The sequence below is a fragment of the Phocoena phocoena genome, chromosome 2 (assembly GCF_963924675.1).
Source record: "Phocoena phocoena chromosome 2, mPhoPho1.1, whole genome shotgun sequence".
Classification (NCBI taxonomy): Eukaryota; Metazoa; Chordata; class Mammalia; order Artiodactyla; family Phocoenidae; genus Phocoena; species Phocoena phocoena.
In genome coordinates this window covers 34,091,807-34,116,551 of record NC_089220.1, presented here as the reverse complement: position 1 = coordinate 34,116,551, position 24,745 = coordinate 34,091,807, and the positions used below count along the sequence as shown (strand labels likewise).

The 24,745-nt window shown below is 46.0% G+C and overlaps 1 protein-coding gene across 1 annotated transcript; it reads right to left on the bottom strand.

Annotated features, from left to right (window-relative positions):
• Window positions 1–866: 866 nt before the first annotated feature.
• On the bottom strand, window positions 867–24,745 carry PLEK2 (pleckstrin 2). Its single transcript, XM_065872290.1, has 9 exons — window positions 24,268–24,745; window positions 16,308–16,472; window positions 7,074–7,255; window positions 5,783–5,874; window positions 5,280–5,467; window positions 4,942–5,043; window positions 3,122–3,205; window positions 2,146–2,224; window positions 867–1,391 (listed from the first exon to the last, which is right to left on the bottom strand). The coding sequence occupies exons 1-9, from the start codon at window positions 24,307–24,309 to the stop codon at window positions 1,264–1,266; spliced, it is 1,062 nt and encodes a 353-aa protein (XP_065728362.1). The 5' UTR covers window positions 24,310–24,745; the 3' UTR covers window positions 867–1,263.

The window sequence follows — 24,745 nt, the reverse complement described above, 5'->3', positions numbered from 1 at the left end:
GTAATTGTGCTAATTTAGAGTCAAGAAGCCATCAAACCAAATGCAGTTTAATTCAGGTAAACACCTGTTGATAACAAGAAGCAATAAAGAAACTAATTCCAAGGACAGAGACCTTGGTGAAATGCCAAATGGAAAATGGTGCTTTAAAAGGCAGTCTCTTAGAATGTAAGGAATAAAGTAAAACCTCAGATCAGTTATTCTAGACAAGATTAAGAGGAGACAGTTCAAACTATTGAAGAGAATGAATTTTTACTTAAGCACTTTGGAAGTATCCACTCCCCTTAAATGTAAGTTACGTATCCATTAAAGGAAGCCGAAGCACTTGTACTTGGCAGATTACTGTATTAAACTTGAAAGTAATAAAAATGTTTTTAAAGATACTGTATGATGCAGACTTTTCACTACTTCAGATTAACCTCCTAACTGGTGAAGCTTCTTGGTACCTATTTGTCTCCATTAATCTTCATTCTAAAACCCAAAATTTCATGGCTTGATTTAATTCTTTTCCCATTGACATCTTTCTGTGTCCTTTAGAGAGCTGTTCCTGTCCTTCAACAAACTCCTGCTCTATCTAAATGACATTTTTTTCCACAGAAAAACTGTAATTTTACTTTGTATGTGTGACTAATCTGTCTGAGTCCATGATTTCTTTTCTGCAACGTATAATACTTAACGAAAGCTTATTTTTCAAAGCAAAACGATATTTTCAAAATTTTGCCCCCCATCCCCACTTTAAGATGAGGCATGTTTTAGTGACAGATCACTTGAGATGTTTTTATAATCAGCTTGCCTAATAATTCGTATAGCCTTAAGCATGAAAAACCTTTGAAAACTAAAACTTGGTATAGGAATTCTAATAGCCAGGAACAAATAACAATTTTTATTCATTCCAAAGAATGAGTTGCTGACAGCATTTCAGAGAGCGCCACCATGAGACTATAATGTTTTATTTAGTATTACAACGTGGCCAGTTAGTGTGACAAGGGAAACCTACTTTGGTACCCAAGGAATGGCTGGTTGTGATGATGAGCGAAAGTCAAGATGCTGATGCCTAATGGCTATTCTAGCATTTCCATGTTAACTTTGAAGGTGGGGAAGGAAATAGCACCACTGCCCACTGTAATCTAAGGAACTCTTCACCAATCTTACTCCAAAGCAGTACAAAATAGAAAAAGCTAAAAGTCTTAACACATTCCCTTTTTCCAGGAAATCCTGTCATCTGTTAAGAGGGAGGAATCCTGATCCCATTCCCTCAGATCCTTGTCACGTTAGCTTTTTGATAGCTTCAATCCACTCTGAACGCTCAGCCTTGCTGCTGGCCTGGATATAATAGTGTGTGTCATCCTTAGTAATCACTTTGAAGAGATTTCCCTGGACATTCCCTTTAACCCCTAGGCAGGAAGAAAAAAAAAAAAAAAAATCAGCAAGTGAACATCCATGTCTGCTTTCAGCTGGGAGTAGCTGAAAGTCAACTGAGACAGACAAAAACACATACCATGAAGTATTTCTTAGTACAAATATGTATGGTTAGGAAATCCCACCAGATGTGTGCTTTCCTGTATTCCTCCTGTCCATCCCCTCTCCCTCACCTGTGCCTTAAGGCCTGCCGGTGCTATGTCTGGACATTCTTGGAAGCCCTCTTGGCCTGCCCGCTATGCAAACCACAGGTCTACAGTCTAACTCACATCAAAGAGTCCAGTATGTTTATGTTAAAACCAGACACAGATGTGGGATTTGACTTGAATTGTTTTAACTTCTTTGAACCTCAATCTCTACATCCATAAGTTAAGAATAATACTATCCTCCTACCTCAACTGTCTATTGTGAAATTAGTGTGCTAATAGTGTGTTGTCAGTCCTTAAGCACTATTGTAAGCTACTGTTCTTAGGCGGAAGCCTATGGGCCAGTAAGCACAGAAAAGGATGGGAAAGAATATGAAAGACAAGGGTCATTTAGTTGTGTTGTTAACACACTAAGAACACCCCACTTGCCCTTTCTCTGATCGGCTTCAAAGCTCACACCATTCATCGTCTCGCTGAGAAAGCCCATCAGCCCTCACAGCTTAGCCCTTCAACAGCAGAGTGTTAACTGAGAGCACAGGAGGGAGGCCCCCGAGATCAGGCCAGGGCGAAAGTTGCCCCTTACCAGTGGGAACGCCATTATCCTCCAGAGCAGATACAAGTGAACCACGAAGAGAAAACCCACCCACTGGCCGGTTCTCTTCCTGCAAAGGAAAGGAGACCTGATTAGGAACTGTGTGAAGGCACAAAAAAGAAGAGTCACCCTCTCATCTATAACCACCCGCAGTCAGCCTGCTAAAGTAGTCTGTGAGAGTCATTTGTAACAGCAGTTGAGGCTGAACTTGGACATCATATGGCAAGTCGTCTGCACCAGCGAGGAAGTCCGGGCTTCTTCATTCCACAGCCAGCTGCAGCAGTGCCACCCCCCTCCCTGTCCCTCGGCCCTCCCTGTGGTCTAGCAGGGTCCCGGGGTGGGGGACTCTTTCAAGTTCCTTCAGTTTCTCAGCTTAGGGTGGGGTTCCTGACTGAAGCTCAGCAAGGGAGGAACATCCATTCTTATTTCAAAAAAACAAATGAATACATCTACCAAGACAAGGCTGAACAGGCTGACTAAAAGGACATTTTTCTTTTCTTCTGATTGGAATTAGATCAAACCCAGCATGCAGGAATACTTATTATCTGAAACTCAGAATTATGGCTTAAATATTACATGGTAAAAGAAACCTTTCAAAACGTTGGTGGGGACATGAGGTTGAAGGGGCAGAATTCCTGGACTCTTTGGGTGGAAAGGGGTGAAAAGAGACTAGAAAGCACCAGTTAGGAGTCTCTTTATCAGCCCACCTCACCTTCCCTAGGCACACAGCCAGCTTTGGAGAAACTGAAAGACGCTTTTCCTCTCAAAACAATGTAGATCCACTGAGCAGGCAACAATGTGATGAAAGAAAGGAGTGATCAGACTGTGAGGGGTAGCTTGCACCGTGGAAGGAAAGGCATAGTGGGTGGGAGTTATGGTAGGGACGCTGGGAGGAAGGGCGGGGGAGGTGAAGCCAGCTGCCTGCTCTGCTCTGGAGAGATGTCTGGGAGCATGACAAGGCACTCACTTTGGAAGGGTCGTAGTAATGCAGAAAAGCCGGGTCCTTCCTCAGAACAAAGCGCCGCACCTTCCAGTTTTTCCTCTTGTGCCCCTGAGGCAAAGAGAGGGTGCAAGGCTCATCGGTGACAGCTCTCAGTCACTTCCTCCCACCTCTGTGCCTCCAGTGCGGAACCTCAAACCTCCCAGCCAGCCTGCTCCAACGAATGACTTTCTCAAAAGAGCCTGGAGACCTGGGGATTGCAGTGACGTGTCATGGACTTCACAGCTCAGTGACACTTCACCAACAGCAGTCACCTTTAGCCGAGTTGACACAGCCAAAGAGGGTCAGCACTGAAAGAAAGGGGGAGCACTGCCTGGACACCACTCAGGGCACACGGAGGACAGGGAGGTCACAGGTTTCAACTGGACCAAGAACTCACAGGCAAACTTGAACCCAAGGGCACCAAATTTTAAGTGTCAACTTAGTCCGAAAACAAACCTACACCTACAGGTATATATGTGCACTTATATACAGTGAAAACCACTTTGGCATTCCGCATCAGAAAAAGAGTAAGGCGTATGGTTACCAAAGGGGAAAAGGGGTGGGGGAGGGATAAATTAGGAGTTGGGGATTAGCAGATACAAACTATTATATATAAAACGGATAAACAACAAGGTCCTACTGTATAGCACAGGGAACTATATTCAATATCCTGTAATAAACCATAATGGAAAAGAATAGGAAAAAGAATATGTATATATATATATTCATAACTGAATGACTTTGCTGTACACCAGAAACTAACACGACCTTGTAAATCAACTCTACTGCAAAAAAAAAAGAGTAAGAAACAATCAATTATATGTTTAAATCTAAGCGTGGAAGATACTGCCGTGCGTGTGACTGTGGCTTCACCCCTAGGTCACAAAGCTTCCTTAACCCTCTAGTCTGGAGCACCCCGAGTCCCTCCCACACCCTCCTCCTCTCCCAGGACCTCACTACCTCCCCTCACCAGACTCCCTTCAGGCCCAGCAGAAGCAGAGCCCTTGGAATAAACAGGCAGTTACGTGGACGGTAAGCAATCTAAGAGCAGAAGGGGACCCTGATACGCAAGAAGCAGGTGACAATGACATCGAGTGCTCCAAGAAGATGGGAACGGTGCTGAGCAGTGTTGTACAGACGCACACATTCACGTGGCGTGTCAGGACTGCATAGACACAAGAGGTGTGTAGGAGACTGGCTTACACCTCACGTGCCGGGACGCGGCAGCTTGGTTTGCAGGCACAGGTGGACATGCCGCAGGTGTGACTGTGACCCGGCTATCCCCGCTTAACGTGGCCGCTCTCCCAACGTGGTAGGAGCAGTGGCCACGGTCAGTTTTTAAACACAGAGATTACACTGCAGAATTTCACCTTCAACCTACTGAAGTAGGTGGAGAAAATACTTCTCGAGGGGGCAGGCAGAGTCCCACAAAAGCAGGCAGAGACCCCAGGAAGCCTCAGGGAGCAGAAAGCCAGCAAAGGCAAAATGCCAACCAGTAGGCAATGCCTTTCCAGACAAATAAGTGAACTGGGCAGTGACACAGGCATTGTTTTCTAATGCTGTGATAACTACTTGTGTGCACTTTTCCCGGAACGCCCCCTTGTCTGGGGCTCGTGTATGCGTGAGTGGACACGTGCATGCCCCTTGATTTGCTCCCGGTGGCTGCCACTGGACCCTGACTTTAGCAGATTCTGCTGATAATCAGTGCCCCTGGCAGTCTCAGCCCTTCCCGCCCTTTGCAGGGATTACTGCCTCCCCCGAGCTTGCGAACTGCCCATCTGCTCCCCGCTCCAAGGCGGCCATACCTGCTTGGCCAGATAGCCTTGCTTTACCACTGTGCCACTTAACTCCACGGCGCTGAGACTGATTTCTTCCTTGGAGCTCATCTTCCTCTTGGGGCTCTCAGCCTAGCGGGAAGGAGAAAGCAAGGACTCTGTTACCAAAAAGTCCTAGTTCTAGGCTGTGGAGGCTACCGCGGGGGAAAGGAAAAGCCTTCATACAGAAAACCCACTCCACCTGGGGTGAAGCTGTTCCCCCAGCCTTGGCCTCTCACCCGTGACTGTGGATCCCCACCCGCCCCCCAACTCTGTTGCCTCTTCCTCTCTCTGCCCCTGTGGCAAAAGGAACCCACTCCCTAACTTACAAAAGTGTACAGGGCCATGGAGTCATCCAGGAACTGCTCAGCCAGATCCCCAGAGCGAATGGCTCCCGTGCTTCGGGTGCCTACCGGCCTCAGGAAGTTCTCCTCCATGAGCATGGAGGCCAGGGTCATGGCCTCCAGACGGCTGGCTGCAAAGTTGTTGGAGATGAGCCAGTCCACCAGGGAGGAGCCTGCATCAGGGTAAGGGCAGCACCCGTCAGACGACAGGCTCCAGACCAGCTTCCTCAGGGGTGCTTGGCTGTGACCTCATTGACCTTGACCTCTTGGGCAGCCTTGCATAGCCTTGGGGCTCTGCCCTAGAGCAGACCGAAGGTCACACCTGCTGCTCAGAGCTGTGGCCGCACTCACACGTGGCCATCTCAGGCCAGCCCCTTGGCTGGCAGGCAGCTCTGGCCTCAACACAAGCCGCTCAAGCACACTGAGTCCCGGATCACCAAGCCCCAGGTTTCCAGTGCCTGGCCCAGCCCCCGAGAGGGGAGGCTCACCTATGAAGGTCTTTTTGTAGGTGCTTCCCTGCTCCATGTTGGGGCTTGGCCGGATTCCACTGCTGCTGTCGTGCATCTTGTCCACGATGTGACTACCCAGAAGGAAGGCAAAGGGGAGGGACCCTGGTCACACTGACAGGTATGAGGGAGGGTCCAAGAGCCGTTGCTAAGGGTATAAAGCACATGGCACATGGGATGATACACATCGCAAAAAAGGGGGTATTCCATTATGCATCAGAATTTGAGAGGTAGGATTTGGGGACGTTCCTTTTTCTTCTTGCTCATCTAAATGTTCTAATATTTCTAGACTAGACAGGTATTCCTTTTGTAGTAGAACTAATGAGCTGTGGCTTTTAATTTAGAAACAAAAGAATGTTCAGTAATGATTCTCTATGATCTACTGCATAAAGTTCAAACTCCTCCAGCTGCTTCTCAAAGTCACCCATCATTTGAACCCGCACTCATCTGCCACTGGTCCTGCTTTGCACTCACCACGGTTCAGCCGCGCGCCCTAGATGCACAATCAAGATCCCAGAGCCTGGTATGAAGCTTTTTGGTAGTTTTGCTGCCTGGAAGGTTAGGGGGTATTTCCTGCAGAAATGATGGGAACTCCTTTCATCCGTCCCTACTTTATAGTATCGCCTCCACTACTGTTTTCCTTCTGTTCTGTGGGATGATTCCTGCCACAAATGGAAGATCTTTTCTCATTCTCTGTTTATGTACTTGGGCTGGAAAGCCCCTGAGATGAGACTTTGTTTATTCTCATTTGCATCTCCTGAGCACCTAGAGCAATGTATGGCATGCAGTAGGCACTCAATAACTGTTTCTTGAATGAATGAATAAATGAATGAATGGATGAATGGATGAAGAATCCCACAGAGCGAGAATGCAACCGCTACCGGAACGCATCGTTCTTGCCCCCAGGCTGCAAACAAGACTAATGACTTGGGTGAGCAGGGATTTCTGGGGAGCTGTCACATAGCCCTGAGCACCCTGGCTGAAACTGAAGAGAGGGTGTCAAGACACTGAAGGGGCCAGGAGAGGCAGAGGCCCCAAGAGGTTCCCCGGGCAGGTAGGTAGGGCCACTCCCAGGCAGAGAAAACAATGTAAGCAGGACAGTGACAGCGAAAGGCCCTGAAGCACAATGGTGGTACCAGTCAGGCCTGGGTAACAGCCACAGGCCACCCCCCCCCCCCACCAAACCCCACCCCAACCCTGCATCCCCGCTGCACACACACAGAAGAGTCTGCAGCCAGGCCAGATAGGGCAAGGACAGGGCCCAGGCACTCACTGCAGGCTGATGTGAGGGGGCAGCTTGAAGGAGTTCTTCAATATGTGGAGCTGTTGGACCTTCCCCGGCTGCCCCGCGTGAATAGCTCCTGTTATCTCAAAGGCCCAGGCGTCCCTCTCCTCTCGAGAACAGGCCTCCAGGAAGTACTCCGTGGATGTTTGAGTCTTCAGCTTAATGAGGAGCTGTGGGAAGACAGCCAGTCAGACCGAGCAGGCAAGAGAATGCTGGCTGAGCAGCTAAAATGACAGAACCGAGGGGAATCCAGGAGGCCACGTGGTCCAGTGACTGCCGAGTGCCTGAGCGCTCAACCACACCCCAGCTGGTGGTCTTTAAAGATTTGCTTGTACACCTCCAGTAACGGGGAGCACACCACCTTTCCCCTTTGGACAGACTCATTAGCACAGGGTCTGCTTCCTGGGCACTTGGTCTCTCTGCTCCTGATTCTGCCTTCTAGAACCACATAGATTAAGCTCACCTCCTATGACAGCCCCTGTGCTGAAGTGGGAAATGCACAGGCTTCCAGGTCACACTGATGTGGATACTTAGCTATGGACGTTTGGGCACATTAAAGGACCCACTGACTCTCAGTTCCTTCATCTGTCATATGAGGCTATTAATGCCCACCTTGAAGGAACTGTTAGCTCTGTTCCTTTTCATCCTCTTTCTAATCGGGTCTAATCATCCCAAGTCTTTCACACATTCCTCATATGATACTGTTTAAACGTTCTCAACCAGTTTATGCCCTGCTAAATGTTCTGCCGTTGGTTCAACATTCTCATAAAATACGACCCTTGGAATGGAACAAACTGCTCCAGGGAAGGTCTGGGGGTACAAGACAGCATGGGCCTGAGGTCTCAGCAGTGGCATCCTCAGGGCTTGATGCTCTGGGCAGTCAGCTGAGAGTCTTTTTCAGGTGGGCCACATCTCCTCCATCTTTTAAATGGGCATTTAGGGTTTTTTTTCAAACATTGTGAGATTTTGCATGTTGATCCTACTAAATGTCATCTGAGTAGACTGGGCTCACCACTTCTGTTGGAAAACAGAAGGATTCTGTCTCATTCTGATTCTGGTTTCCAATGTATTAGCTCCTACCTCGCTTTGCTTGCGAACTTCATCAAGTCCTTCACCTAAACAGCAAAAATGGTGGATAAGACAAGGCAGGCTCACGGTCCCAAAGAGTACCATGAAGCTGTTCCTCCAAGTTAACATGGATTCACTCATCGACGTCGTGGAAAGATGAGTTCAACCAGCACCCTGTCAGTCTGTAGTTTGCCATTTTAATGAAAAGATCTCAGGAGAGACTATAAAGTTCCATGTGAAATCCAGACACACTTTTTTATAGCTTCCCTAATTAAAAATAAACACACACACACACACACACACACGATACACTTTATAACTTGTTCTTAGTGAACCTACTGACTCCTCTTGGCTTCTTCCCCCTCAAGTAGTCATGAACTGGCAGATGCCAATTTTCTCTGTTTGAGAATTTTACGTAGAATTAGCAAGAAGTTCACAGCTCCAGTTAGCAACTTGTCTCCTTTTTCGAAACACAGAACAAAGTTTTCCTATCGCCAGCCTGTTCTACCAGCACTTCTGCTCTCCACTGTTCCTTAAAGACTATGAAGCGGTATCAGGTCAACAAGTTAACCTACAGCGGAGGAAGAGCCAAGATGGCGGAGTAGGAAGAGGTGGCGTTCGCGTCTCCTCACAACTAGGGCCCCTACCAGGCACTGGTCAGGGACCTCGGAAACCTAAAGGGACGGGAGGAATCCCCGAGCAACCGGGTAGGATGTTGGGGGCAAGGGGGAGGGGAGGAAAAGAGGAGGCAGGATGGGACTGGCACCCTTGAGGGGCGGCTGGGGGAAGGGAGGGGTTCCCATGATTGGAGGAGCCCGCCCATGGAGCAGGGATTAGCAGGGATGGGGAGAGACCTTTGGGGTACTGGGGGATCGGAGGGGAACGAGGCTAGCGTCTCCCCTGCCTGCTTGAGCCCCAGAGAGCCTGCTGGAGCCCTGGGCCTAAACCTCAGTCCTCTGGGACCCCCTCCAGCCGCGCTGCACCTAAGCTCCGCCCACCACCAAGGGCTTTTCCAGGCTTCTTTTTTTTTTTTTTGCTGTCATGGTTCTGTTTTGCCTTGTGGTTATTTCATTTATATTTTTATTTTTCCTAATATATTTTTAATTTTTCTAATTTTATTTTATTTTTTATTCTTTGTTACTGTTTTGCTTTTTTTTTTTTTTTTTTTTGCTTCACTGCACGGCTTGATTCCCAGGCCGGGGCCCAGACCTGAGCTCCTGTGGTGGGAGCACTAAGCCCAAACCACTGGACTAACAGTGAACCTCAGACCCCAGGGAATATTAATCGTTGTGAGATCTCCTGGAGGTCCTCATCTTGGCACCAAGACCTAGCTCTATCCAACTGCCTGCAAACTCCAGTAATGGACACCTCAGGCCAAACAAACAGTAAGACAGGAACACAGCCCCACCCATCAAAAAAAATGACACAACAAAAAAATATGTTACAGATGAAGAAGGTAAAAACCTACAAGACCAAATAAATGAAGAGGAAATAGGCAATCTACCTGAAAAAGAATTCAGAGAAATGATAGTAAAGATGGGCCGAAATCTCGGAAATCCAATGGAGCCACAGATTGAGAAAATACAAGAAATGTTTAACAAGGACATAGAAGAACTAAGGACCAAACAAACAGTGATGAACAACACAATAACTGAAATGAAAAATACACTAAAAGGAATCAATAGCAGAATAACTGAAGCAGAAGAATGAATAAGTGACCTGGAAGATAAAATGGTGGAAATAACTGCTGAGGAGCAGAACACAGAAAAACGAATGAAAAGAAGTGAGGACAGTCTCAGAGACCTCTGGGACATTAAACGCACCAACATACATATTATAAGGGTCTCAGAAGAAAAGAAAGAGAAAGGGTCTGAGACAATATTGGAAGAGATTACAGTCAAAAACTTCCTTAACATGGGAAAGGAAATAGCCACCCCAGTCCAGGAAGTGCAGAGAGTCCCATACAGGGTAAACCCAGAGAGAAACACACCAAGACACATATTACTCACACTAACAAAAATTAAATTCAAAGAAAAAATATTAAAAGCAGCAAGGGAAAAGCAACAAATAACATACAAGGGAATCCCCATAAGGTTGTCATCTGATTTTTCAGCAGAAGCTCTGCAGGCCAGAAGGGAGTGGCAGGATATATTTAAAGTGATGAAAGAGAAAAACCTACAACCAAGATTACTCTACCCAGCAAGGATCTTATTCAGATTGGACAGAAAAATCAAAAGCTTTACAGACAAGCAAAAGCAAAGAGAATTCAGCACCACCAAACCAGCTTTACAGCAAAGGAACTTCTCTAGGAGGGAAACACAAGAGAAGAAAAAGACCCACAAAAACAAACCCAAAGCAATTAAGAATATGGTAATAGGAGCATAGGTATGGATAATTACCTTGAATGTAAATAGATTAAATGCTCCAACCAAAAGACACAGACTGGCTGAATAGATACAAAAACAAGACCCGTACATAGGCTGTCTACAAGAGACCCACTTCAGACCTAGGGACACATACAGACTGAAAGTGAGGGGATGGAAAAAGATATACCATGCAAATGGAAATCAAAAGAAAGCTGGAGTAGCAATACTCATATCAGATAAAATAGACTTTAAAATAAAGACTGTTACAAGAGATAAGGAAGGACACTACATAATTAACAAGGGATCAATCCAAGAAGAAGATATTACAATTGTAAATATTTATGCACCCAACATAGGAGGACCTCAAAACAGGGCAAATGCTAACAGCCATAAAAGGGGAAATCGACAGTAACACAATAATAGTGGGGGACTTTAACACTTCACTTACACCAATGAACAGATCATCCAGACAGAAAATAATAAGGAAACACAAGCTTTAAATGACACAATAGACCAGATAGATTTAATTGATATTTATAGGACATTCCACTCAAAAGCGGCAAAATACACTTTCTTCTCAAGTACACATGGAACATTCTCCAGGATAGATCACATCCTGGGTCACAAATCAAGCCTCGGAAAATTTAAGAAAACTGAAATCGTATCAAGCATCTTTTCTGACCACAACGCTTTGAGATTAGAAGTCAATTACAGGAAAAAAACTGTAAAATACACAAACACATGGAGGCTAAACAATACACTACTAAATAACCAAGAGATCACTGAAGAAATCAAAGACGAACTAAAAAAATACATAGAAACAAATGACAATGAAAGCACAACAACCCAAAACCTATGGGATGCAGCAAAAGCAGTTCTAAGAGGGAAGTTTATAGCAATTCAATCTCACCTCAGGAAATAAGAAAAATCTCAAATAAACAATCTAACAATTTAACAATCTAACAATCTAACAATCTAAACAATCTAACCTTACACCTAAAGCAACCAGAGAGAGAAGAACAAAAAAAAACCCAAAGTTAGTAGAAAGAAAGAAATCATAAAGATCAGAGCAGAAATAAATGAAATAGAAATGAAGAAAACTATAGCAAAGATCAAAAAAGTTGGTTCTTTGAGAAGATAAACAAAATTGATAAACCTTTAGCCAGACTCACCAAGGAAAAAAAGGGAGAGGTTTCAAATCAATAAAATTAGAAATGAAAAAGGAGAAATTACAACTGACACCACAGAAATACAAAGGATTATAAAAGACTACTACAAGCAACTATATGCCAATAATATGGACAACCTGGAAGACATGGAGAAATTCTTGAAAGGTACAACTTTCCAAGATTGAACCAGGAAGAATTAGAAAATATAAACAGACCAATCACAAGTAATGAAATTGAAACTGTAATTTTAAAATCTCCCAGCAAATAAAAGTCCAGGACCAGATGGCTTCACAGACTAATTCTATCAAACATTTAGAGAAGAGCTAACACCTATACTTCTCAAACTCTTCCAAAAAATTGCAGAGGGAGGAACACTCCCAAACTCATTCTACGACGCCACCATCACCCTGATACCAAAACGAGACAAAGATATCACACACAAAAAAGAAAATTACAGACCAATATCACCGATGAATATAGATGCAAAAATCCTCAACAAAATTCTAGCAAACAGAAACCAACAACACATTAAAAGGATCATACACCATGATCAAGTGGGATTTATCCCAGGGATGCAAGGATTCTTCAATATATGCAAATCAATCAATGTGACACACCATATTAACAAATTAAAGAATAAAAACCATAGGATCATCTCAATAGATGCAGAAAAAGCTTTTGACAAAATTCAACAACCACTTATGATAAACTCTCCAGAAAGTGGGCATAGAGGGAACCTACCTCAACATAATAAAGGCCATATATGACAAACCCACAGCAAACATCATTCTCAATGGAGAAAAACTGAAAGCATTTTCTCTAGGATCAGGAACAAGACAAGGCTGTCCACTCTCGCCACTCTTATTCAACATAGTTTTGGAAGTCCTAGCCATGGCAATCAGAGAAGAAAAAGAAATAAAAGGAATACAAATTGGAAAAGAAGAAGTAAAACTGTCACTGTTTGCAGATAATATGATATTATACATAGCAAATCCTAAAGATGCCACCAGAAAACCACTAGAGCTAATCAGTGAATTTGGTAGAGTTTAGGATACAAAATTAATGCACAGAAATCTCTTGCATTCCTAAACACTAACAATGAAAGATCAGAAAGAAAAATTAAGGAAACAATCCCATTTACCATCACAACAAAAAGAATAAAATACCTAGGAATAAACCTACCTAACAATGCAAAAGACCTGTACTCAGAAAACTATAAAACACTGATGAAATAACTCAAAGATGACACAAACAGATGCAGAGATATACCGTGTTCTTCGATTAGAAGAATCAATATTGTGAAAATGACAATACTACCCAAAGCAATCTACAGATTCAATGCAATCCCTATCAAATTACCAGTGACATTTTTCACAGAATTAGAACAAAAAATTTTACAGTTTGTATGGAAACACAAAAGACCTCGAACAGCCAAAGCAATCATGAGAAAGAAAAATGGAGCTGGAGGAATCAGGCTCCTTGACTTCAGACTATACTACAAAGCTACAGTAATCAAGACAGTGTGGTACTGGCACAAAAACAGAAATATAGATCAATGGTACAGGATAGAAAGCCCAGAGATAAACCCACGCACCTAAGGTCAACTAATCTATTAAAAGGAGGCAAGAATATATAACAGAGAAAAGACAGTCTCTTTGCTGGGAAAACTGGAAAGCTATATGTAAAAGAATGAAACTAGAACCCTACCTAACACCATACACAAAAATAAAATGGATTAAAGACCTAAATGTAAGGCTGGGCACTATGAAACTCTTAGAGGAAAAGATAGGAAAAACACTCTTTGACATAAATCACAGCAAGATCTTTTTTGACCCAGTTCCTAGAGTAATGAAAATTAAAAGAAAAATAAACAAATGGGACCTAATTAAACTTAAAAGCTTTTGCACAGCAAAGGAAACCATAAACAAGATGAAAAGACAACCCTCAGAATGGGAGAAAATATTTGCAAATGAAGCAACTGACAAAGGATTAATCTCCAAAATATACAAACAGCTCATGCAGCTCAATATCAGAAAAACAGACAACCCAATCCAAAAATGGGCAGAAGACCTAAATAGACATTTCTCCAAAGAAGTCATACAGATGGCAAAGAGGCACATGAAAAATGCTCAACATCACTAATTATTAGAGAAATGCAAATCAAAACTGCAGTGAGGTATCACCTCACACCGGTCAGAATGGCCATCATCAGAAAATCTACAAACAGTAGATAGTGGAGAGGGTGTGGAGAAAAGGGAACCCTCTTGCACTGTTGGTGGGAATGTAAATTGATACAGCCACTATGGAGAACAGTATGGAGGTTCCTTAAAAAACTAAAAATAGAACTACCATATGACTCAGCAATCCCACTGCTGGGCTTATACCCCGAGAAAACCATAATTCAAAGAGACACATGTACCCCAATGTGTATTGCAGCACTATTTACAATAGCCAGGACATGCAAGCAACCTAAATGTCCATCAACAGATGAATGGATAAAGAAGATGGGGCACATATATACAATGGAACATTACTCAGCCATAAAAAAGAACGAAATTGGGTCATTTGTAGAGATGTGGATAGACCTAGAGTCTGTCATACAGAGTGAAATAAGTCAGAAAGAGAAAAACAAATATTGTATATTAATGCATATACGTGGAATCTAGAATAGAGACACAGACATAGAGTTCAGACATGTGGACACAGGGCGGGAAGGGGAGAGTGGGATGAACTGGGAGATTAGGACTGACATGTATACACCACCATGTGTAAAATAGATAGCTAGTGGGAACACGCTATAAAACACAGGAAGCTCAGCTTGGTGCTCTGTGATGACCTAGATGGGTAGGATGGGCGGTGGGTGGGAGAGAGGTCCAAGAGGGAGGGGATACATGTATACATATAGCTGATTCACTTCGTCGTACAGCAGAAACTAACACAACATTGTAAAGCAATTATACTCCAATTTCTAAAAATTACCACCCCCAAGAAAAAGTTAACCTACAAGTTCCAAGGTTTAATTTATTGAAACCCAGAGTCTTAAATGCACCTAGAAAACTAGGTTGTCTTAGAACTGTCTCACTTATCTGTAAATCTTTCTTTTTTATTAACCATTTATTCAACAAACATTTACTAAGCATCTGCTATGTGCCCAGACATTGTGTCTGGTCTGATGATGCTACAAGGAAGAAGATGCACACCCAAGTCTCTTACCAGGCTCAGCACTCCCCAGCAGTCCCATCCCACCCCCACGGAGAGCTACACCATCTCTTTTAATCAGTGGCATTTCCAGGTTTGCAGTGGAAATTACAGAATGACATTTCACTTTTGCAGCCTCTTAGGCTGGAATGATATTCAATGCCTCTCTCTCCCTTGCCCTCAACATCCGGTCAACGATGTCCTGTCAATGTTTCCTTCATAATGTTTCCTCAGGTTCATCCCTTCTTTCTGCCTCATTTCATGCCTGATTATTTTAACAGCTCCTTTTGTTTCCTATTTGAGAAAACTTTTAAACTATAAAGAAGTACAAAACAAACACCAGTAAACCCATTACCCAGAATTGACTGTCATTAATATTTTCTTATACTTAGAAGATTCATCAATTTGTCTAGAAGAGTCAAAGAAGAAAAACATGATAAGAAAGAAGAAAATGGTAAGATCCCTTCTTTATGGAACTAGTTATCTTATTAGGAACTGAGCTTAGGTGTTCATTTTGGTCTTCCTAAGAGAGTTTTCACCAGCCCCTTCTCTCAGTCAAGACCTTCAATGGCTCCCTATTACCTGTACCTGGCCCCAGCCAATCTCCCACCACTCCTTCAGTGAACATACCCTTTGGCCACAATGGCCATCCTGATCTCTAAATTTATCCCTACCTGCCCCTCCACTTTTACCCAAGACCTTCTACCTGCCTGGAAACTCTGCCTCTTTCCTCTTTCAGATCTTTGCCCAAACCTCTACCCCTCTTAAAGCTGTACCTGAGCAGACAGCCTATGATGGCATTTTCCTCCCCTTCAGCAATACAGTGTTCTCTGCGGCTAATAATGTTTGTACCAACATTTGGAACTCTGAATGTTTTTCTGTTAATCACTTGCTTTCATAATAAGATCATTAACTGAAAGAAGCAATCTTACCATTTTCTTCCTTGACACCTCCAAGCCCAGCAAATTTCTTGGCACTTAATGGGCCCTCAGTAAATGATTAATTCAGATTCGTTTCTGATGGTAGAGTTGAAGCTGCCCCGAACTTTTGGAACATGTGCCCCTCGGGGGATGAAAGTCTTCCTATCGAACCCCAAGTAGCAGTAATTATTCACATTTGTGTAGTGGCTCCTAGCCTACAAGGTGTTTTGACCCACCGTTACCTTCATGATTCTCATCACAGTCGTGAGAGTCAGGTGTCGTTATTTTATCCCATTTTATAGATGAGGGACTAAGGCTCGAAGAGATGCAATTACTTGCCCAAGGTCACATGCCTGGTACGTGATGCAGCCAGGATTTGAGTCTAGGTTTTTCAGTAACTCAGCTCTTCCCATGACCCACACCACCTTCACCAAAGAGGCCAGAGACGGGAGGGTCCAGGGAGTGGGAGGGAGGAGCTGGGAAGCGGGGGCCTTCACTTACTGGTCGGTTTTCATACTCCAGGCAGGGGCAGGTGATGGTGCAGCCATCCAGAAGGATGCGGCCCTTGGGGGGGATCACTTTCCGACCCCCCTCGAGCTTGTAGTACAGCAACGTGTTCTGCCGAAGGATGAACCATCGCACCTTCCAGTTGTGGACAATGTGACCCTGAGGACAGACAGGAGAACCCTGAGGTGAGGTGGCCGAGGGGACAACGTGGTGTCCAGGGAGAGGTGGCCCATGGCACAGGTGACCAGACTGTGCCATGGGATCAACTCTCCAATAAGGGGACAGAATTATCTCTCTTTTTTAGCTTAATTTTATTTTTTTACTTTGAAATAGTTTCAATTCAGAGAAAAGCTGAAGAAAATTATAAATTTTTTTACAAAAGCAATCAAGAGTTAGTTTTTAACACGATGAAGCTCCAATCACTTCTCAGTATTTTATTGTGTAACTCCTACCAAAAATAAAAAGGGTATTTCCAACATAACCACAATACGACATTAGAAAATTTACATGAATATATTATTTTCATCTGTTCCACAAACTCCATTCAAATTTCACCAATTACCCCAATAATGTCCTTAATTGTGAAAGGATCCAGTTCAGAATCACGTTTTATTTTCATTTTCATGAAGAAAGCATGAGCTTTGGATCTCTTTGTCATCTCTTTTGAGTATGTAACAAACACCTTTGGCATTGACTTTCCAGTTCCCATCTGTTCTTTTTTTCTGGTTATAAGCCTTGAAAGAAACTGCAAAGTCAACAGAAGAAAAGATCCTGCTACTGGGAGACAGCCATTGTTAACATTTTGTATTTCCTTCCAGTCTTTTTCCCTTTTAGTTTTTACTTTCTAGTTTTTTTAAAAATCAGGATATTACATATATGAGTTTTATTTTCTAGTTTTTCTTTTGCTGACTTTGCCAAGCATCGTCTCACACCATTAAATTTCTTTAAAACATGTCTTTTAATGACCACTAGGTGGATGCATCATTTTCTTGTCCATCTCCTGTTGTAACTGAGGTTGTTTTTTTTCACTATTATAAACAACTCTGCAATGAATATCCTTGCACATAAATTTTGATCTGCATCTCTTAATTTTTTTTCCTTAGGATATATTCCGAAAAAAGAATATTGTTAGTTGAAGGATGTGGGCAATTTGTAAAGTTGAAGCCACAAATTGTCAAGGACCCTAACGTTTTTACCTAGCCTGCTGTGACAGGCCTAAAAGGCAGGGGAGTTGGGGGGGCTCTCAGGTGGGTCATGGAGCTAGTGGACAGGATAGTCAGGTGAAGGCAGAGAGTCTGTTTCTAGAACAGAACAGTGGATGGGAGAATGTCTGCTGAAGAATCAGAATGAAATGATTTTGTACACGCTCATGAAAGTGGCTTTCTTGGCATGTTTCCCAGAGCAGAGCCCAATTAGGGCTGGATTCTAACCAAGAGAGATGCACTTTATCTGATTCAGAGACTGTCCCCGATTCACTGGTTTCCTGACCCAGCATTTATTAATGTCAAAGGCCGCTTCAGTTCTCATATCTGTGGTGCTGCAATTCTGTTCCACGCTCAGCGTGCGTGTACTGACTGTGTTAGGGAACCGAAAATTGTCGAAGGAGTCAACTGTGTGAGCACTGGTCTACACCAGACCACATGGCCCAGACTCAAGTCCCCTCGCCCAACAATCCCTGCTGAGGGGGTCCTGGCGCAGCAATTAGCAGTAAAGGCAGTTGCTGGCACACAGGTGTGGCTCCGGCATGGGGGCCGGTGTGAGGCAGAGAAGGGGAGAGGGCAAAATAGTCTTAAACCTTAAAACATAGGTGTTCTGAGCTGAATTATCCCCCCCTCCCCATTCATATGTTGAAGCCCTAACCCCCTACTACCTTAGAATGTGACTGTATTTGGAGACAGGGCCTTTACAGGGGTGATTAGGTTAAATAAGGCCATTAGTTGGGCCTTAATCCAATCTGACTGGGGTCCTCACAAGGAGAGGAAATTTGGACACGCAGATGTCAGGGAGGCATGCACACAGAGGAAAGGCCATGTGAGCACACAGCAAGACGTGCCATGTACAAGCCGAGGAGAGAAGCCTCAGAGGAAAGCAAGCCTGCCAACAACTTGACCTTAGACTCCGACCTCCAGAACTGCAAGACAATAAATCTGTTGTTTAGGTGGTCCTGTCTGTGGTATTTTGTTATAGCAGCCCTAATAAACTAAAACAACCGGAAAGGAGAAAGGGGCCTGGAGATGTTAGGGAGAAAAGTGTAACCAACACATGTTGAGCAGAACAAACCAATAGAGATAGGGCTACGTTTCCTGGACAAAATGCTACATTTCCCAGAATCGATGGCAGGAAGGAACAGGGAGGTGGCCAGGTTGCTGCCAGTCCTGTGCACGGGGCATTGATGCATGTTTGGCAGCCACCAAGGTGGCAGGATAGTGGTGGAAGGACAGGTTCTTCTGACACCCAATCCCCAGAGTTACCAGGGACAAGTGGCAAACAGTGGCGGCAGTGACGTTTCCACAAGAAACGTCTGGTGGTGCTGTTGGATATTTTGGTCTGGCTGCATCATCTCTGGCTGTGTGGCACCCGGCCCTCCCAAATATTCCTGAGTTACTTGATATTTATTATTCTCTATGAAATCCCTTCCGTTGAAACTTGCTAGAGTGGACCGTGTTATGAGCAGCTAAGAATCCAGACTGACAGCAAAGGAGAGCAATCGAAGAAAGGCTGATGAGATAGAATCTACTACGTAGGTAGAAAACTCGGAGCAGCTGGTGACTTCACTGTGGCCAGAGGGGAGTCCCTGAAGACTTTTAAGCAGAAGGATGACAAGCGTAGGTTCTCAGGATCAACCGACCACACCTGAGCAGAACAGCTGAGTAAGGTCGGCCAGACTGGAGCAGCCAGCTCAGCTGGAGGTTACTGTAATAATCCACCAAGTGAGAAGGAAAGCCCCATTATCCCTGCTTCTCAGATAAGCTTCGCCATAATCAGAGGGCGTAAGGGACTCATCCAAAACCAGCAGGCAAATGGTGTCAGAGGCCAAAAGCACAGTGGCATAAGCTGAAAAAGAGCCCAGGCTTCCCCTCACCTGGGAATCTGCCTCCCTCTCCAGGCTCCTTGTCTGTAAGTGGCTTACTGGGACCAGAGGCCAGTTGGACCATGAATGGCTTAGAGCCCCTTTAGGGGGAAGGAGGAGATTCCATAAGCTGCGATGTGACCCTAGGACTGGGCTTAAGAAGCACAGAATAGGACTTCTCTGGTGGCACAATGGTTAAGAATCTGCCTGCCAATGCAGGAGACACGAGTTCGAGCCCTGGTCCGGGAAGATCCCACATGCCGCGGAGCAACTAAGCCCATGTGCCACAACTACTGAGCCTGCGCTCTAGAGCCCACGAGCCACAACTACTGAGCCCGTGTGCCACAACTACTGAGCCCACGTGCCACAACTACTGTAGCCCATACGCCTAGAGCTCCGCAACAAAGAGAAGCCACCACAATAAGAAGCCCACGCGCCGCAATGAAGAGTAGCCCCCACTAGCTTCTCTCTGCAACTAGAGAAAGCCTGTGCACAGCAACAAAGACCCAACGCAGCCAAAAATAAAAATTAAATAAATAAATAAAAATTGAAAAAAAAAAAAAGCACAGAATGTTACAGCTGGAGGACCCTTTGAAAAAGCCTATACTATACTCCCTAACTTTAATGATGAGGAAACTGAGACCCAGAAAGGTCTTGCCCAAGACCCTGCAACCCCAAAGAAGCAGAGATGGTATTTGTTGTGGGTTGAATTATGTCCCCCCAAAAGATACATTGAAGTCTTAACCCCAGGGAACTGTGAATGTGATCTTATTTGGAAATAGGGTCTTTGCAGATGTAATCAGGTTAAGATGAGGTCATACTACACTAGGGTGGCCCTAATAACACTAATATGATTGGTGTCCTTACATGAAGAGGAAAATTTGGACACTGAAAGACACACAGGGAGAAGACGTCATGTGACGATGGAGGCAGAGATAGAATGATGCATCTACAACTCAAGGAACAGCAAGGAGTGCCTGTGTGAGATAACAGAAAATGCAATATATTGCTCTTTGCCCCCGGTTCTTGGTACAGAGCTCCTGAACCCCCTGTAATTTCCTGGGTGACAGGAGTATCTTTTGTGTAATGAGGCAACTCTGGGTGGGCTCCTGGGTGAGGGCTGGTCACTGGAAAGACCACACCATGATTAGAAGCTTGGAATTTTCAGCCCCCTCTCCCATTCTCTTGAGAAAAGAGAAGGGCTGGAAATGGAGTTAACAATCTATCATGCTTACATGATGACACCTCCATAAGATCCCAGAAATATGGGATTTGGAGAGTTTCCAGGTTGAGAGACACACGGGGGTGCTGGGAGAGTGGTACACTCGGAGAGGGCACAGAAGCTCTGGGCCCCTTCCCACATACCTTGCCCTACACATCTCTTCCACCTGGATGCTCATTTCTTTCCTTTATCACATTCTTTTTTTTTTTTTTTTTTTTTTTGCGGTATGCGGGCCTCTCACTGTTGTGGCCTCTCTCGTTGCAGAGCAGAGGCTCCGGATGCGCAGGCTCAGCGGCCATGGCTATGGCTCACGGGCCTAGCCGCTCCTCGGCATGTGGGATCTTCCCGGACCGGGGCGCGAACCCGTGCCTGAACCCGTGCCTCCTGCATCAGTAGGCGAACTCTCAACCACTGCGCCACCAGGGAAGCCCTATCACATTCTTTAATAAGCTGGTAAACATTAATTAAGTGTTTCCCTGGAACCTCTGATCTATAGGCAGTTGGTCAGAGTACAGGTGACAACCTGGGCTTTTGACTGGTGTCTGAAGTGTGTGTGTGTTGGGGCATGGGGGAGGGCTGCGGAAGCAGTCTTGTAGGACTGAGCTCTTATGCTGTGGGATCTAACGCCGTCTCTGAGTAGATAGCGTCAGCCTTGAGTTAAATTGTAGGACACATACTGGGTGTTGCAGAGAATTGCTTGGTGTAGGGAAAAACCTCCACACATTTGGTGACTAGAAGAGTCAGAAGTGAAATGTTCTGTGTAAAAGTAAAGGAACCCCACAGGACAGAGAAACACACAGTGGGGAAGAGCTAGATTTTTCCTACACAGGAAGGAATAAACCTGCGTGTTTCCTTTACAGCCTGCGAATACAAGAAACAAAAGCAACAAAGAAGGATTCTCCCCTGCAGGTTTCAGAGGGAGTATGGCCCTGCGAACACCTCGATGTGAGACCTTTAGCTTTCGAAACTTCTTCTAGCCTTCTTGCTTTTTTCTTCCAAGCAAATTTTTTCCTTACTCATACCATTTATATTTTTACTCTTTGGATTATAATATTATAAACATTTTTAACCTCTGCATAACTGAAATTCACTTGTAATCATTTGTTTATTTGGGGGGACATACAGGTAGTTTCCAGTTTTTTCACTACAGAAATAACACTTTGTTCCTAAAGCTTGTATGGCATTTCCTGGGGATAGAGTCCTACAAATGAAATTTCTAGGCCAAAGCGTGTCGACACTGCCATGTCATTTTCTGAGTGTTGTTTCTGAGGTACGAGCCGGGCAGCAATGCCTGATTCAGTGCTTCAGCTGCTTCTTAAAGCACAAGCAGTCCTACCCATGCAGATCCGCCTTCCTTCCCCCTCACCCTCCTTCTAAAGCCAGGCCAAGTGAGCACTCTGCATTTCTGTCGGGAGCTTTGCTTCTTTCTTGTCTGGGCTGGATTAAGAGCCAAATCCATCATGTCCCTGCCCGTCTCCTGCTTTGCCCTCACTGGTGACGACTGTTCTGTACGCTGGGTTTCCAGCTTAGGCCCTGCCCCACTTCTGGACCGTAACCACCCCCCCCCCCGAATCTGTGGAATCCCACCGTCGTAGCCCTGCACCTTCTCCAGTGGCCACGGGGGCTGCTGTTGCCATCCAGGAGGAGGGGGGAAATGGGGGAGAGGAAAAGTTCGCCTGATCAGTGGGCAGGGACAGTTAGCAGGGGCAGGGGCCCCATCCCTGCCTTGTAGGAAAGGGTGTGGCTTCCGCTTGCCTCAGGGTCAGGCTCCAGCTTCACACTCTTGTCTTTGGGTTTGGCTGGAATGTGCTTTAGGTATTTCAGCTAAGGCCCTAGGTGGGCTTTTGGGGCCAGACCTGGTTGACTGTCCTCACTTCCCTGTACCCTATACTCCCTAAGCTGCTACCCTGGACTGGGTGGCCCATCTGGAAGAGAACTCACATCCTTCCTTCCCTCCAGCCCTCCCCTGACTCTGCGTGGTGGTGGTGTTGGTGGGGAATCATATAAGGTAACCCCCAGGAACAAGGGGATGCCCCAAAGGGCCCCTCTGCGAGGGCTTGTCCTCAACAGGCCCCTACCAGGGCTCGGCTATCCCGGCAATCAACAATGCCCATCAAAACCCCTGCCCAAACCCCTCTCCCTCTCACCTTATAAGCTGCAAGAAAAGCTCCCCATAGGTGGTCTCTCTGAGGTGCAGCTGCCTCCACAAACTGTGAGGGACCAACCTATCACTTTAATCCCAGTGGCATGGAACAGGCGTGGAATTTTGTACCTGCTTGTATCCACTCTGACCCTTGATCCGGCACAGCCTCCTACACCTCCTGCTTACAGTTTTGAGCAAACAACACACCCGCCCTCCTATGTCATATAGTGTGTAAAATAACATGGCTGCATTACCTATTGAACAGAAAGTGACTTGAGACCTCAGGGTTGATCTGGTGGCCAGGGGAGGCCGAGTCCCTTCATCCCTCTTCATCCATCCCCCTCCCAAAGCTATAAACTCAGAAGAGCCAAAAGGCTCATCCCCAGATTTTATGCTCTGCTCTTAGGGTTAGCATAAATGTTTAGTGTGAACATCAATGTTAAAAGAACTTTTAAAAATCTAATTTCCTCTTGCAGCTGCTTTTTCATTCAGTTTCTACTTTTTTTTTTTTTTTTTTGGTACGCGGGCCTCTCACTGTTGTGGCCTCTCCCGTTGCGGAGCACAGGATCCGGACGCGCAGGCTCAGCGGCCATGGCTCACGGGGCCCAGCCGCTCCGCGGCACGTGGGATTTTCCCGGACCAGGGCACGAACCCGTGTGCCCTGCATAGGCAGGCGGACTCTCAACCACTGCGCCACCAGGGAAGCCCTCCCGATATGTTGAGTTTTTGTCTGGACTCTTGCTTGCTGTGGGAAAGGCCACATGGGGTGATGTGGAAGAAACGAGGATGGCGGTTCCAGTCCCGGCTGTTATTAGCCCTGGGGCTCTGGGCAAGCGCTCTCATCTTTCTACCCCTGTTTCCTCATCTGTAGTACAGGAATAACAATACCCACCCTGCAGTGGGCAGAAAACGGTTTGGAGTCAGCCTGAGTGGGTTTGATCCTGTTCCATCACCCACTAGTCCAGATCCTGAGCTACTTAACCTCTTGGAGCTTTGTTTTCCCCTTGAAGAAACGGGGGGTGGGGGGGTAATGTGGTACCACCAACCTGTCGGACTGTTGGGAGGATTAAAGGAGACAACGTCCAGGACTGGTGCACAGTAGGGGCTTAAGAAACATAAGCTTCCTCCTCCCACACGGGTTATTGTGAAAAATATAGGAGATGATGCATTAACTGGACGGGCGCTGGGGACTACCGAACACACTTTCGTTGTTTTAATACATCATATTTTAATCCTATACGCTTCGTATTTTAGTAAGTTGTTTTAATTAAGCTGTCCACTACGAGTAGCCGCCCCCTGCACCCCACACGCCCTAGCCAAGCGGGATTCTCCTCCTCGCCTGTGCCCTGGCCCCTCTTTTCTATCTAAAGCTCACCCCCAACCACCGTCCACCCGGCTTTCCCTACTACACGCGACTCCGCCCAACGTGGCCCCAGGCCGGCCGACCGCGGCTCAGGTGAGCCGGCGCCCGCCGCGGGCCCGCCCCGGGCCGTGTCCGGAGAGGCTCCGTTGCGCTCACCCTCTTGACGAGGAAGCCCTCCTTGAGCACGCCGTCCTCCATGTCGCCGCCAGCGCGCCCTCCCCGGTGCGCCGTCCCGCGCTCCCGCTCCTCCGCGCGCAGCTCGGCGCGCGCTGCGCCCAGGAAGCGCCTCCGGTCCGGCGCCGGCGCCGCCCCGCTGGCCCGCGCCCAGAGCCCGAGGCCGCGGGGCCTCCCGGGCGGGAAGTCAATCCCGGACGGGATTTCTGACGTGGTCTCCCCGCCGAAGGTGCCCTAAAGTCCGTGGTTAGTTCTCAGGGGAGGGCCGCCCCCGTGTCGCCTCCCGGAGCCTCCCCCGCCCAGGCTCTCTCCATCCAGGTTCCCCCAGCGCGCTCTGCGCCTCTGACTCTTCCCGTCTTTGCCCATCTTCCTCCACTCCCAGCCTTAACCAGGTACTTGCCTGGCACTTAGTATATTGCTGTTGACCAATACTTAACGGAATTAAGCTGAACCGAAAGGA

What these genes read in the sequence shown, in the direction of transcription:
- PLEK2 (XM_065872290.1), bottom strand. Translation starts at nt 24,309, where the DNA reads ATGGAGGACGGCGTGCTCAAGGAGGGCTTCCTCGTCAAGAGG. An exon ending in CCCCCTCACATCAGCCTGCA is followed by an intron (nt 5,875 to 7,073) that starts GTGAGTGCCTGG and finishes CCTTCTGGGTAG; the next exon opens with TCACATCGTGGACAAGATGC. An exon ending in CTACAAAAAGACCTTCATAG is followed by an intron (nt 5,468 to 5,782) that starts GTGAGCCTCCCC and finishes ACCCTGATGCAG; the next exon opens with GCTCCTCCCTGGTGGACTGG.